Source organism: Nyctereutes procyonoides, unplaced genomic scaffold (assembly GCF_905146905.1).
Source record: "Nyctereutes procyonoides isolate TBG_1078 unplaced genomic scaffold, NYPRO_anot_genome, whole genome shotgun sequence".
NCBI classification, from domain to species: Eukaryota; Metazoa; Chordata; class Mammalia; order Carnivora; family Canidae; genus Nyctereutes; species Nyctereutes procyonoides.
In genome coordinates, this window is record NW_026575025.1 from 627340 (window position 1) to 643033 (window position 15694).

At 39.5% G+C, this 15694-nt stretch overlaps 2 protein-coding genes across 2 annotated transcripts in view; both read right to left on the reverse strand.

The window, feature by feature from the left end:
* The window catches only part of LOC129502360 (olfactory receptor 4S1), a 42171-nt gene extending 27650 nt beyond the window's left edge, over positions 1-14521 (reverse strand). The window contains exons 1-3 of the mRNA XM_055313883.1: positions 14449-14521; positions 13752-13803; positions 13170-13285 (exon numbers count right to left, since the gene is read on the reverse strand). Coding sequence (XP_055169858.1) covers positions 13170-13285; positions 13752-13793 — 158 coding nt within the window. The 5' untranslated portion in view covers positions 13794-13803; positions 14449-14521. The remainder of the gene's footprint in view (positions 1-13169; positions 13286-13751; positions 13804-14448) is intronic.
* Positions 2101-3030, reverse strand: LOC129502369 (olfactory receptor 4B1-like). The gene has a single exon (XM_055313897.1). It carries the CDS (start codon positions 3028-3030, stop codon positions 2101-2103), a length of 930 nt encoding a protein of 309 aa, XP_055169872.1.
* Positions 14522-15694: the final 1173 nt, after the last annotated feature.

The following is a 15694-nucleotide window of genomic DNA, read 5'->3' on the forward strand; positions in this document are numbered from 1 at the left end:
GCTTAGGTCACATCTGGTTCTACTGGTAACTAGGGAAAGGAGTAGCTTCTGACTTGGATAGTGAGTTGTTGAGGTATAATTCAGAGAAAGGACTATAATTGCTTTTTGCCCTGTAAAGTTGCAACAGATTAACAACAGGGCACAGAAGAGCTTTCTATTTCAAGTGCCAAGGATTGATGGGAAGGAATAGCAATTTGGGGGGGGGATGTTGAGCCAAATATCCTCAGTGTACTACAATATAAAATAAAATTCTCTATGCCTGAAAATTCATGACACAAAAACATACCAAATTGCACAACATACTAGTAAGTGCAAATATACAATCAGATTTAGAAAACTCTAATTCTATAGTAGGTTGATGTGAAAACCACTTAACTGTATTATAACAGTTGAAGGAAAAAGTATTAATATAACAATATGTAATTTGCTAATGGAAAACACAATATAAAAAGAAGTAAACTGTGACATCAAAAATTGAGAGTGGAAAAAAAATCAAGAGTGGAGTAATGGGTGGATATCTTCTGTAAAATCAAAGTTAAGTTGCTCTCAACTTAAAATGGATTCTTTTAACTATAAGGCATTTCATGTTAGCCTCATGGTGACAACAAAGCAAAAATCCAGTCACAAAAGCACATCACCACAGAAAATTACCATTTAACAAAGGTAGGCAGAAAGAGAAGGAAAAAGAAACAATAGAAATACAAAACAGCCAGAAAGCAATTAATAAGATAGACATTAGTCTTACATATCAAGAATTTATTCTACATGTTAATGGGCTCAATCCATTCAAAAACAATAAGGTGAATGATTTGAATAAGGCAAACTATGTGCCTACAGGAAATACACTTCAGACTTAAGGGTAATATGGGCTCAAAGTAAATCAATAGGAAAGAAATTCCATGCACATGGAGAACAAAAGAAAGCAGGCGTAACAATACTTCTATCAAACACAATAGATTTTTTTCTTTTTCTTTTTTTTTCTTTTTTTTTCCTTTTTTCTTTTTTTTTTTTATTGGAGTTCAATTTGCCCACATATAGCATAACACCCAGTGCTCATCCCGCTAAGTGCCCCCTTCACTGTCCATCATCCAGTCACCCTAACCCCCCACCAACTTCCCCTTCCACTACCCCTTGTTCATTTCCCAGAGTTAGGTGTCTCTCATGTTTTGTCACCCTCACTGATATTTTTACTCATTTTCTCTCCTTTCCCTTTATTCCCTTTCACTAATTTTTATATTCCCCAAATTAATGAGACCATATAATGTTTGTCCTTTTCCGATTGACTTATTTCACTCAGCATAATACCCTCCAGGTTCATCCACGTCAAAGCAAATGGTGGGTATTTGTCGTTTCTAATGGCTGAGTAATATTCCATTGTATACATATACCACATATTCTTTATCCATTCATCTTTCAATGGACGCTGAGGCTCCTTCCACAGTTTGGCTATAGACACAATAGATATTAAGCCAAAAATGGTAACAAAGGACAAAAAAGTTAACTTTATAAAGACAGAGAAATCAATTCATCAAGAAAATATGACAAATAGAATTATTTACATTTCACCTCCAAGCGACATGGCCATTCTAGCCATGCCCTACTGTCATGAAATAAAGTCCTAGTATAGGATTTCACACATGAGAATTAGATCAATGGTAGGGATGCCAAATGAAGTACAAATGCATTCCTGAGACTCCCACAAGATCACATTGGTAAGAGAAGACAAAGCAAAACATGAACTTCTATCTCCAAATGCCAAAGACATTCCACACATCACAGCATGCTAACACCAAGAGGTAAAATGCATGAACTCCAGGTTGCACAGAAGATGATAGGGTGGGAATTCTAGTCTAGAGGATCCCTCCTGAAGTCTGTGCACTATGCACTACAGACAACAGAAGGAGAAAAGAAATGCAGCTCAATTTTAAATTCTCCAAAATAAAGCAAGTGAAAGAGTTATGATTGATAACATGGAGTACAAGGGGTCATCACAAAAACTATGAATCAGTTAACTTTGGTTGTATTCTTTGCATTCTATGTATTCAAAAACAGGATGCATATTTGCTATTGTTCTTAATAATTTTGTTCATGCTTTCATTTTTATTCCACTACTGAGTTCATTTTCTTCCACCACAGCTTCCTAATGGCACTTTTGACCTCTGCATTTCTGAGTGTGTAGATGATGGGGTTCAGCATGGGAGTGACGACTGTGTAGAACACGGCCACCAGTTTGTCCTCAGTGAAGGTGGAAGAGGGTCGCATATAGAGAAAGATGGCAGGTCCAAAGAACAAAAGGACCACCGTGATGTGAGAGGCACAGGTAGAGAGGGCTTTGTGCCTCCCCTCTGCAGAATGGTTCCTCAAGTTGAACAAGATGACAATATAGGAGGATACCAAGATGAGAAAGGAGAAAACAGAGATTAACCCACTGTTGGCCAACACAATAACCCCCTCCACAGAAGTGTCAGTGCAGGCAAGCTTGAATAAGGGATGGAGGTCACAGAAGTAGTGGTCAATCACATTGGGACCACAGAAGGGCAGCTGAACAGCAACAAGGATCTGGACCATAGAGTGAATTATGCCCCCAAGCCAGGAACCAGCCACCAGAAGGCGACACACAGACCGGCTCATGATGGTTGTGTAGTGAAGGGGTTTGCAGATGGCCACATAGCGGTCATAGGCCATTACCGTAAGCAGGAAGATCTCAGTGACTCCAAAGAAGTGGAAGAAGAATATCTGAGCTACACAGCCCTCCAGGGAAATGGTTTTAATCTTGGCAAGTAAGTCTGTGATGAATTTAGGGACAACAGTAGAGGAGTATGTGATCTCCACCAGGGACAGGTAGCTGAGGAAGAAGTACATGGGGGAATGCAGACTCTTACTGACATTGACTGTCAGGACAATGAGGCCATTGCCCACTACTGTGGCCAGGTACACGAGAATAAACACCACAAAACACACTCTCTGAACCTCTGGATCCTGGAAAAGACCAATGATAATTAACTCAGTCACGTTACTTGTATTCGCCATGGGATCCAATTGGGTATTCTGGACATGAGGTCATGAGAGACCTGCAATAAAACAAATATTATTTCAACCAATTCATCTCATTTATAACATGTTAGACTGTTTAACCCACGTTACGATACACTAATCACCAATTCATTCATTTAGCCCGTATGTACTCATTCAACATTAAATAATAGCAATCTAACAACAGTTTGTATATTAGAAAATTAAGGCTCAGGGACATGGTTATTTACCCAGGATCATGCAGAAAGTGGTGAATTCTGGGCCTCAAAAGCAGGCTTTCCAGTTCACTACAAGATATTCTCAATGTGGGGGCCATTCAAGTTTGTTACCTTTATTAACTCCATTGTATTTGTTATTTTCATTGCATTTATTATCTTCATTATACTTTGAGAGCTCCCTTCTATTGGGAAATCCTCATGAGACACTTCTACTCCTAAATTCCTTGTTTCTTTCATCACTGCCTCAGGATAAATCTTCCCACTAATAATTTTTCCCTTTCCAAAAGATCCTGAATATGGTTTTCTTCACTCAATTATACAAGTCTTCAACTTACTCAGGTCAGATTCTTTCACCAGCCTGCAGTTTCAGTAAGTATGTCTGTATAACAAGTGCTCAAATCCTCTGGAGAGAATTTGACTTACTGGTTTGTCTCAATTTCACTATTACTTTCCCATCTCTTACCCCACTAAGCAAACTACTGAGAGATCCTGAACCCAGAGAGGTGGTTCTCCAAGCGCACTGTTATGGCTGGCCAGCCTAGTCTGCCTTTGCTGGTTCCACATAGATGGTCAACCGCAAGGTATATAAGACTTAAGATAGCTCCATGAGTTACTCCCCTGGAACAGACAATTACTAAATTCCTCTAATATACATATAAATACACTAGACTATACAGAATAAATACAAATCTGATACACAACTCAAGCTAACAATGTCATGTGATTCAAAACAATAGTCCCTAGATTGAGGTGCCATGGTAGGAATTTTTCCCACCACATATGGCCCATAAAAAAACATGGGTGAAAAAGCATGAACACCTTGATTCTCTGCTCTAAATATTATTCCCATTGTTTTTCCCTTTCACTCTGATTTCATACCAAAATTTTCAAGAAATATACTCATGAAGAATAAAAACACACCTGAACGAGAAGGACTAGAATCAACAGAGAAAACAAAAGTCCGTGATACAGATACAAAAGCAGTGTGTGTCAGAATTCTTCAGACATGCATACATGCTGAAATTTAAAACTAAATAAGTGTACAGAAATACCACTGACTTCTGGGCATTGATTTTGTATCCTGCCACACTGCCGAATTGCTGTATGAGTTCTAGCAATCTTGGGGTGGAGTCTTTTGGGTTTTCTATGCACAGTATCATGTCATCTGCGAAAAGGGAGAGTTTGACTTCTTCTTTGCCAATTTGAATGCCTTTTATTTCTTTTTGTTGCCTGATTGCTGAGGCTAGGACTTCCAGTACTATGTTGAATAGCAGTGGTGAGAGTGGACATCCCTGTCTTGCTCCTGATCTTAGGAGAAAGGCTCCCAGTGTTTCCCCATTGAGAATGATATTTGCTGTGGGCTTTTCATAGATAGCTTTTAAGATCCTGAGGAATGTTCCCTCTATCCCTACACTCTGAAGAGTTTTGATCAGGAATGGATGCTGTATTTTGTCAAATGCTTTCTCTGCATCTATTGAGAGGGGGGCACTTGATGGGATGAGCACTGGATGTTATGCTATATGCTGGCAAATTGAACTCCAATTTAAAAAAAATAAAATAAAAAACTGAATAAGGTCATTGGAACCTTAAAAATAAAAGAGAAATTAGGGATCCCTGGGTGGCGCAGCGGTTTAGCGCCTGTCTTTGGCCCAGGGCGCAATCCTGGAGACCCGGGATCGAATCCCACGTCGGGCTCCCGGTGCATGGAGCCTGCTTCTCCCTCTGCCTGCGTCTCTGCCTCTCTCTCTCTCTCTCTGTGACTATCATAAATAAATAAAAATTTAAAAAATTTTTTTAAATAATAGAGAAATTAGCATTCTAGAGACAGGCATAACCCAATATGAAAACAATCTTCTATAAGAAATGTACCTGTATCCCAATAGAAAATGGGCAAAGGATATAAACAGGTGGTTCACAAAAGGGTAAGTAAAAAAATGGGCATATATATATGAAAAGATTTTAAGACTCACTAATAATCAAATGCTCATAAATCTCTCCAAGCTGCCCAGGCTGTAGGTCTGATATCACATTGGATCCCAGCCACCCCTTATGCCCACACCAGTCATCATCACACCCCATAAATTTCTCATTAAACCATCCTCCCCTCCTCGCCATGTGCCCTTTCTCTCCATTATTCCCGCCACCCCTTCTCGCATGCTGTCAGCAGATGCCCAAACTACCAATGCCTCTCTGTCTCCAGATGCTCCCTCCAATCCATTCCACACCCTGCAGCCAGAAAACTGTGTCCTAAATCCTTCTTTCCTCAGATTCCCCCCTGGGTAAGAATAGTCAGGGAAAACCTGAACTCCTCAGACTCACTTCTAAGGACTTCCACAGACTGACCCATCTCAGCAATCACCTCCTTACCCACTAAGTTTTGACTCACCTCTGTTCACATCCTCTCCCTATCCCACAGCTTACCCTGCTCATTCCAACCATGGAGCCTCCCTTTGCCAGAAACACTACCTATCTTCCTTATCCTTCCAACACTACCTACCTTCTGACCCAGTTCCAGTCTTGTGTGTTCAGTGAAGCTTGTCTTTAATACTCTAACCCATCTGAATCACCTCTTCCCTGAGCTTTGGAAAATACCTTGGTAATTATCTTTCAGTGTAAATCTGGTCCTGTTACATCTCTAACATCTATCAATCTATCAATATCTAAAAATCTATCAATATCTCCCTTTTGCCTACAGCCTAAATTATAATACTCTTAGCATGGATTTTAGATCCTGCTTAAACTGGCCATTGCCTATTTTTGCACCCGTGTTATTCCCAAATGACTGTTATTCAGCTATTTCCTACTCTGAGGTGTCCTTTCTCACTTCTCTGTATTTAGTATTCCTTCTTCCTAATTACACAAAGAAACTCACTACAACAGGAAGTGTGTGCTCCTTTGTGCTCCTATGATACATTATCATACTACATAATTTTATAGAAATTAACAGATTGTTTAACAACTGTACCTTCTGGGACTGTATCTTCTACTAGTAAATATACCATCATAATAATCAAAATTATAGGTTTAACATTCTTAAATATTTATTATTAACTGCATGCTTTGTGAATCATGATAGCTAGCATTGCAATAGTACTTGTGCCATATATTTAGATGTGGTCTATATACATAAATAGACTTAATCTTACAACAAACCTGTGATGTGGATATTATTATTATTAGCTCTTTTTACACATATGAGAAAACAGAATCAAGAATAAGTAAATTACCTAGCCAGAGGTTACACAGGAGTGAATCTAGGATTCCAAGCAACCTAACCATAGATCCCATGCTCTATAACCACTGCCATGTACAATTTCTAAAAACATAACACCCAGGAGTTAAAATTAAATATGTCTTTTCATTAGAGGTCTGAGTATATTCATTTGCCTACACAAACATATACGCTTTTTCTGAGCACGAGCTTATTTATTTATTATCCATATTTATTTTATAATTATCCACTATTTATTATCCATTACTGAAATTGAGGAAAATATTATAGGACCAATCTGAGAGATCACTCGGAGGCAAGAAAAAAATCATGTCTGGTCAAGTTTTTCCAGGGTTTATCCTGAGGAGATGGAATACCTGATAGTCTGTCTTTCTGAAAATGACCTTTTCCTATCAGTTGTTTCTGTCTTTCCTGCATTTATTCCTCTCTCTGTTACCTACCACTAGCCATTCCCATCCCTCCCACAGAGCTGGTAAGAAATACCTCCTCCCTCCCCACAATTCTGCCTCACTGAGAGACATGGAAAGAAAATGTGATGAACATGGAAAAGCCTCAATCGGCACATGAGCATGCAGATTCTACATCAGGTGACCTGCTGGACTCTGGACCAGAGCAGAATGATAGAATGCAGACAACAGCCAGAGGTAAATGGAAAAGAGACTTGACGTGCCAATGTGACTGACCTCAGATGACCTAGTGAAACCTCCATCCCAATCACACACTCCCACTTCATCATTCCCAAATGGTACCTCACAGAATTCCAAAATTGTAAAGGACTTTATAACTACCAAATTTTATGATATATTTAAATATATATATAACAGTAAAAACCAATGGGTAAATTTGATTCATAGTCTCATCCCTTACCCACAGCCCCCAATTTTTTCCAACCCAACCACCTTATTTACAAATGAAAACTTGTGGCTTAAAGAGAGGAACTGACTTGTCCAATATCCTGTATCCAACTTTGTATCTTCTTTCCATCACCTACCTGTAGATCAGCAAATCTGGTATGGTTTTGTTCTGCCCTGGAAAAGGAATTGGATCAGATAGATCTCAAACATGCTCAAGTGCCTCCAATTCAGCATGAAAGTAGTCACTCTGTTGAAATAGATCATTTTCAAGGTGATGATCTAGTTGGGGAAACTAGGATAGGTTGAAGCATTGAATTCCTCTCTGGGAATCCTAGTCCCTGGACAAGGAAGGTGCTTTTGTTCTTATTCCCCACCCAGCTGATTTTTCACTGAAGTTCGCCCAATGAGCAAAGTTGAGGTCACACTCAACTCCAAGCCCCTCAGAGAGTAGTGCTGAAAATATTCAGAGACCTTTCACTCTACTTCTACTCAGAGATGAGGTAACAGAGATGAGAGATATTCATTGTTCCCCAAAACCACCCACTAGGTATTTGCCAGGCTACAAACTCAGAAATCAGTGCTCTTTTAACAACACTAATCTACCATCTGAAGGTGTTGGGTGGCTACTGCTACTGTGACTCAAGAATCAGATCTTGTCCCCAATAAGAAAATACCATGTTCCTGGCAGTTTTTAGAAAACAAATAGATGGCATCTAAGACAAATCACAAAAGAGGAAAGTTCAGAGGATCGGCATCTGGGTTAATATTTCAATATATCTAAGAAATAAACAAAAAGCCACAGAACACAGCAAATTCAAAGAATTTAAGATACTGGTTTTTATGTAGAAATTTTACCCACGTACTGAGAGTCCAAAGGTTCTGATTAGATGCTTAGATCCTTGAATTATTTAAAATAAATTAAGCCACACACTATAATCAAGGGAACAACTTCCCCATGGAATGTATTTTCTCTTGGGTGAAACATTGCCAAAGAAACTATGATTAGGTAGGTTTAAAATCTACTTCAATTAGTTTGGTGAGATTTCTGTAAAGTCCTGACATCCAATAATGAGATAGTAAGAGAATTAAGTGGAAGAGAGACATAAAGGGAACTTTTTTCCAGACTGAACTACTAAGAATGGAAAGGAGAAGCAAGGACTACTAAGAAAGCAAGCACTAGACAGGGGCCAGAACAGCTGGGCACTAGTTCTGGTCATAACTGATTACTTTCCTAACATGAGCACGTCATTCACCTCTTCACTTATCGCTTTCCTCTGACTCTGCTTCTATGTAAAATGACAAAGCTGGATTGTCCCCATCATACCTTCTGATTCTAACATTCATGGATACATGTATAAGTATAAGTCACTTAGATCCTAGAGCCTCACCCTCTATCAATGTCTGACATATAGTACATGATCAGTAAGTCTTGTTGATTTAATCCATAATACCCAAAGCAATCTCCAGACTCAATGTAATCTCTATCATAATTCCAATAGCATTTTGCACAGAAATATTAAAAAGTCCTAAAATGTGTATGGAAATAAACAAAACCCTCTATAGACAACAGAACAAATAAATGAATTCAGTAAAGTTGCAAGATACAAAATCAATATACAAAACTAGATTATGGGGGCAGCCCAGGTGTCTCGGCAGTTTAGGGCTGCCTTCAGCCTGGGCCTGATGACCCAGGATCGAGTCCCACTGTCAGGCTCCCTGCATGGAGCCTGCTTCTCCCTCTGCCTGTGTCTCTGCCTCTCTCTCTCTCTCTCTCTCTCTCTCTCTCTCTCTCATGAATGAATAAAATCTTAAAAAAAAAAACTAGACTGTGCATCTAAACACTAACAGAACTATCTGGAAGAGAAATTAAGAAAAAATCCCTTTATGATTACATCTAAAAGAATACAATACTCAGGAATAATTTTAACCAAGTTGTGCACCGAAAACTATAAGTCATTTATGAAAAACATTGGAGACACACATAAATGGTAAGATATCCCATTCTCATAGATAGAAACAACAAATATTATTAAAATATCCATACTACTAAAAGTAATCTACACATTCAATGCAATTCTCATCATAATTCCAATGACATTTTGCACAGAAATATAGAAATCTGTCCTAAAATTTGTAGGAAAACAAATAAAACCTCTATAGCCAAAACAATCTTCAGAAGAACAAAGCTGGAAGCATCATTTTTATTTCAAACTTGATTACAAACACATAAATCAATGGAACAGAATAGAGAACTCAGGAAAAACTCATGCATGCATGGTATTTAATTTATGACAAGTCACCAACAATATACAATGGGGAGAGGATAGTCTCAATAAAGTTGTATTTGGAAATCTGGACAGCCACATTCCTCTACACACAAAACAAATGGAACCTGGGCTCTTCTTCTTATACACATATATCGACTCAAATGGATTAAAGACTTAAACATGAGACTTGAAACCATAAAAATCCTAAAAGAAAATTTAGGAGAATGCTCCTTGACATTCTTTACAATGTCGTTTGGATTTCTCTCTCTCTCTTCTCTCTCTCTCTCTCTCTCTCTCTCTCTCTCTCTCTCTCTCACGCCCGCCTACACATACAAAAATAAAGAAGTGAGACTATATCAAACTAAAATCTTATGCACAGTAAAAGAAACCAACAAAATGAAAAAGAAATCTGCAGAATGAGAGAAAACATTTAAAAATCATATATCCGATAAAGCGTTAATATCCAAATCATATAAAGAACTATATGTAAATAAAGCTGGAAAAAATAAAGATGTTATTTACAATAGCAGCAAAACCATAAGTCTCCTAAGAATACATTTAATCCCAGGAACTAGATGCAGATTTATCAACTCAATTTAAAACATTAAAGTAGGGACACCTGAGTGACTCAGTGGTTGAGTGTCTGCCTTTAGCTCTGGACGTGATCCCAGGATCCGGTATTGGGTCCCACATCAGGCTCCAAGAAGCCTGCTTCTCCCTCTGCCTGTGTCTCTGCCTCTCTCTCCCGGTGTCTCTCATGAATAAATAAAATCTTTAAAAAAAATTGAAGTAGACCAAAATAAAGAAGGATATGGCAAAGAATGCCAAGGTCTGTCCATATCCTTGTCCATATTTCTTGATATCCCTTTCTTTTTAACCCTATAATCTATATGTACTTTCACTGCCAACAGTTCCCCATATTGTCCTAGGGCTGGAGTTGATTTTCTGTATTATATTAGACAAAACTGTCTGGGAATTTATGCTCCAATTCAACCCCAGAGAAACCTCAACTAATGTCTAAATAGTATGGCAATATCAAAACTCCACTCATTTTCATTTAATTAAACCCCAGGCATAATTTACACTCTAGAGTTCTCCTGCAAACTCAGTCTAAAGTGACCCTCTGTTGGAATTCACCTAAAACTGATTCCTTGTTTATATTTTTCTCCCCTATCCTGCTTCCTCTACTCCCTTTACAGGTTCCCTGGGAACAACTGTTTAATAAATCATTCATTACTCACAGAACACTATTCCTTAGGTTTTTCAGGGGACTTTGTTTATATTAACAAATAACTGAAATACAGGTATCCCATACCTGTGAGTGTAAGTTCTTCCCAAAGCTATATAGACATGCAACACAATTCCAAACAAAATCCCAAAAAGTTTTTTGTGGAATTTGACAATTTAGATTTAAAATTGTCTAGAAGATAAATGGACTCAAAATAGACAAGATATTCTAAAAAAAAAAAGACATTAGAGAAACTTGTCCTATTAGGCATCAAGAAATAAACCAGAGTAATGGAGAGTGTAGAATTGGCCTAGAAACAGATTCATGCAAATATAGAAACTTGATATATGTCAGAAGATGACATATATGTAGGTAAATAGAGAAAATGATTGTTCAATAAATGATAATGGAATATCTGGTTTTCCACATGGAAAAAATAATTGTTCCTTTCCTCCACAATCCCCCAAAATCAATTGTAAGTAAAACAAGAAATTAAATGAAAAGGTACAACTTTAAATCTTTGGAATAAAATATCAGTTAATATCATCCTGACCCTGGCTTAAGAAATGATTTCTTAAGGCACAAACAACACTAACAATAATGGAAATTTACAATTATGATACAAACGCCTGGGAATGTTTCACTATCTAATTGGATTGGGTATCTAGTACATGGACGTCCACTAAATAATTATGTTGATAACATATACATTATATATCATGTATCCTTTGTATAAAATATTTTTAAAAGTGGGTAAGAAAAACTAACTTTCATGCAAGATACCACTTCAGGGCAGGGGTGGGGATGCATCTAACCTCCAGCCCAATTTCCTTTTCTGCCATCACTGTGGACACTTTCACCTCCAAGAAGGAGTTCACAGTCCCTTTCCCACAACCTGAACAAGCAGAGGAAATTCCATACCAGAGTGTGAATGACAGTTGAGAAAATAAAAGCTTTTAACTAGGGTTGAAAGAAAACCTAAGACTGAGTGGCTGAGTGTCCAGCAAATGAGCTTTACCTATTTATAACTTCCGGAAAATCTGTAGTAGGAATATGAAAGTGGGGTTTCACTGAGGGAAGAGGAGTACTGGGAAATAATAAGATCTTCTTAATTTGATGTTTTTTCTCTTGAAATAATTGTGTCAAGTCCAAAAATCTATGGAAAAATATATGAATTTCTTTTACGAAATGTACCAAAATTGATCCTAAGGAAACAAATGGTAAAATGAAGGGGGGAAAAAAGTTGGCCCACGTTTAGCATAGAGACTAATAACCTAATAGATTCACAGGACATCTGAAATGGAGGTCCTTAGGGATTCAAGCCAATCTCTTTATTTGTGTGCCTCAGGAAACGGAAGCCCATGAACATGCAGGGGGACAGACATAACCCCATACCTACAACCTAGTTTCTTGGTTCTCCATCTAGCACAGTTTCCACTGTGTCACACACTGTATGGCACACCCACAACTAAAACACAGTTGGGTTTCTACAACCTGCAGTCCATGATCTGTTCTCTCCAACCTCAATTTCCTCCTCTTTCCCCACCTCAGCATGACCAGTAAACTTCTGCCATAAGACACAAGCACCCCATCCCACACCCTAAAATGGTTCCAGAGATGGACAAACTCCTATAAACAGGACTTAAGGATGATAACAAGATTACTAAATAATCCCTTTCCATTCAACTCTGTGCTCAGAATCTTATCATGTAAGTGCTTGAATGTTCACAAAAAAGAGAGGAGAATTTCAAGACGCCAAGGGAATAATACTAGTGCACAGAAGCACTTACTATCTATACTTTGAAATTGTACCTGGTATGGTGAATCTTCTCCAGTAATTACAGACCCATGTTTATACATGTCCTATATGTGCCCTTATACACCTGTCTTCACCTATATGAACATATATATATGGGTACATGTGTCCACACACATAAAACACACATCAATTTTAAAATGTTCTGTGAAGGCAGCAGTAGAAAGGCACTAAACTAGCGATTAGAAGTCCTTGTATGTGACCCTATGTGAGTAACTTAGCCCATATCTCTCTACTTCCATTTATCTTCAAACCTGAAGAGTCACACATGTTCCCACATTCTTCCAAGGACTTTTAAAGACAGGTGATTTATTCAACACACATTAAGCTCATATATGAAAACTCCTCAGAATATTCTGTTTCCATGGTGTCAATTGCTGTTTTATTGCTATGATTCTCATGGTCAGGAGTAACATTTGCATTTGTGTTAGGCATCAGATGGAACACTAAGTTTTTTCAATGCTACCATCCTCACCCAACACTGATCACACTTCTGGTGAATAACCTGATTAATAACCTACTTCCTGAGGTTGTTGTAAGGATTAAAGGTTGTTGTACTACAGTCAAAACACAGAGATTCCACTTCAGTCTCCACTTCAGGAACTTGGAAGTCACCACTCCATCCTAGGTAAAAAAGCTGAATAGAATGAAAAGTCAACAACTCTTCTTGGATCCTTAAGGAGGACGACATAGGGCAAACCACCACCCCCAAGACTGGGGAAAAGATAGAAAAACACAGGGGTTGCCACTTCCCAGGGCAGAGACTCATGGGTGGAAACCACTACAGGAATCTGCTGGGGTTGGGAAACCTAAACTAGAATCGTTGAATTACTGGAGGCTCAGCGTGGACCAGTCTGGGAGCTACATGCTCCATAGGAACCCAGTAAAGGAGCCTCCCCCTACTCCAATAGTCTGAGATTTATGTACAGGAGCTCGACTAGATTCCAATGGTAAGTTTCAGAGAAAAATCCCCTCGTGATTCCAGCGGGGAACTAAAAAGGAACCATTTTTTAGCAGACCAGAGCACCTCTCTTCACAAGGCCTGCACTCAGAGAAACTAGTTAACCAGCACCTAGCCTGCTGGGGTTTTCCCAGAGACTAACCTGGAGGGAGAGAAACACCCAGCTCCTGTCAGCCACAGTCATCCTGTCCCATCTAAGGGCGGAAAAAAAAAAAACTGAGAAACTCTTGCAAAGTTCATAGTCCAGAGACAACAACTCACTAAACACATTCCCATAGTGTCTGGCATCCTGGAAGATGCAGGAACTGTTAACACACTCATAAATATAAGCTTCAGGAACACAAGGATTCTAGGATTCTTGCTTGCTTCTATTCTGCTGTCCCTCCATTCCTGCCCAGCAAAAGCACCAGGACTGACCCTCCCTCCCTTCTAACCTGCCTCCCTCCCTCCCTCCCTTCCTTCCTCCACCTTCCCAGCCAGGTGGAGAGTTTGGTGTCTCTCCAAAGGACACAGGGAAGGACACAGAGCAGAAAGGAAAAGGACTGGAGGTAGAAGAAAGCCCAAGACCTGTTCCTCAATGACACCTTCACTGCTGTCCACTACCGCCCCACCACCCTGCAGCCTTCTAGAAATTGGCAGTCAGAGGAGGGCCTCCATGTTTAGGAGTCAATGTCTCAGGAACACTATCACCTCGCCCTAGGCTCCACCCTAGTCCACACTCTCACCTCAGTGCCTTTTTTTGTCTCCTAACTCAGCCACCTCTCTGGGGAAAGGCTGGGTGCCCCACTCTGAATAAACACAAACCCAGACAGAAAAAAAAAGTGAAAGAAAATACTTACCACCTGATAGATGATTAATACACATTTAAGGAGAGAATGAATCCATCTGGTATTTAGGAGAAAGGGTAGGAACACAACACGGGGAATAGGAAGACAGAAGAAAAGGGCATAAGGAACCTGTGGCAGCCACCTACACAACAGACTCTGACACAGCACTTTACAGACCAACCTTCTGAAGCTGGTATTGTTACTGTCTCCTTTCTAAATGTGGAAACTGACATCCAACAGGGGTGAATGACCTATTGTCAGAGGAGGAAGTCGGAGATCCTTGACAGGCCATGGCCACTGGGTGGCTTTCCAGCTAGATCCAGGCAATTAGAGGCTTCCCACCACTGTCTCTCCTTGGAATGTTCCATCTGCCCTCCTTCCCACAGACACAGCCACTTCCAAATGAAGGAACAGAAGAAGAGCTGAGGACAAAGCAGAAGCTGACACCCTGCAACCCAACCCCCACCCCACCCCACCACCACCACCAAGTGGGATGTGTGTGACATTCCTCAGGCACTTCTGGCTGCCCTAAATCTAAGGAAAAGAAAAAAAAATAGTTAACTTATAGAGATTATAATCCTGCAAGACATGAGTCTCCCTCAGTTTATAAATGTTTTAGTGTTTCACAAGAACAAAACATTTTATCAATAACCTAGCTTCCAGAAGAAAACAGAGACACTTATATGTCCTTATAACCTGCAGCCCATTGAAAGAACCTTGAAGGGAAAGGAGGGTCATGTTCCTCCAGGAAGCTCCCAACTGTTTAATGCTAATATCCTGCTAGAGAGAAAAGCCACCTTAGCTTGACAATGGCCAGGTCTCCAGTATTTGTAGGTCCTCTTTAGCACATGAAAATTCTTTTGAAAGTCTCCCTTTTCCTTACCTCCCCCAAATACCAAGTGTATATTCACCACCCTTCACAACCCAGGGGGACAGCAGCTCCTCCTGCCCATGAGTCCTGTCTCCGTGCCTTAATAAAAATACCATTTTGTAGGAAAGATGTCTCAAGATTTATTTCTTGGTTTTGGGTTCAGGACCTCATCCCACCACACCTCACTTTTATTCCAAACTACATCACAAGCACTCACTCTGAGAGAGTAAGGAATTAGTCAGACTATCTGGACTGACCTGAGTACGGTCTCTGTATCAAATTTTAATTCTGGCAGTGGGTGCAGAGATCTACTGGTCTGGGTGCCACTTAAGACAGCCTCCTAGGCAAGTAACTCCCCTTGCTCATTACACCTGCCACCAACTAATC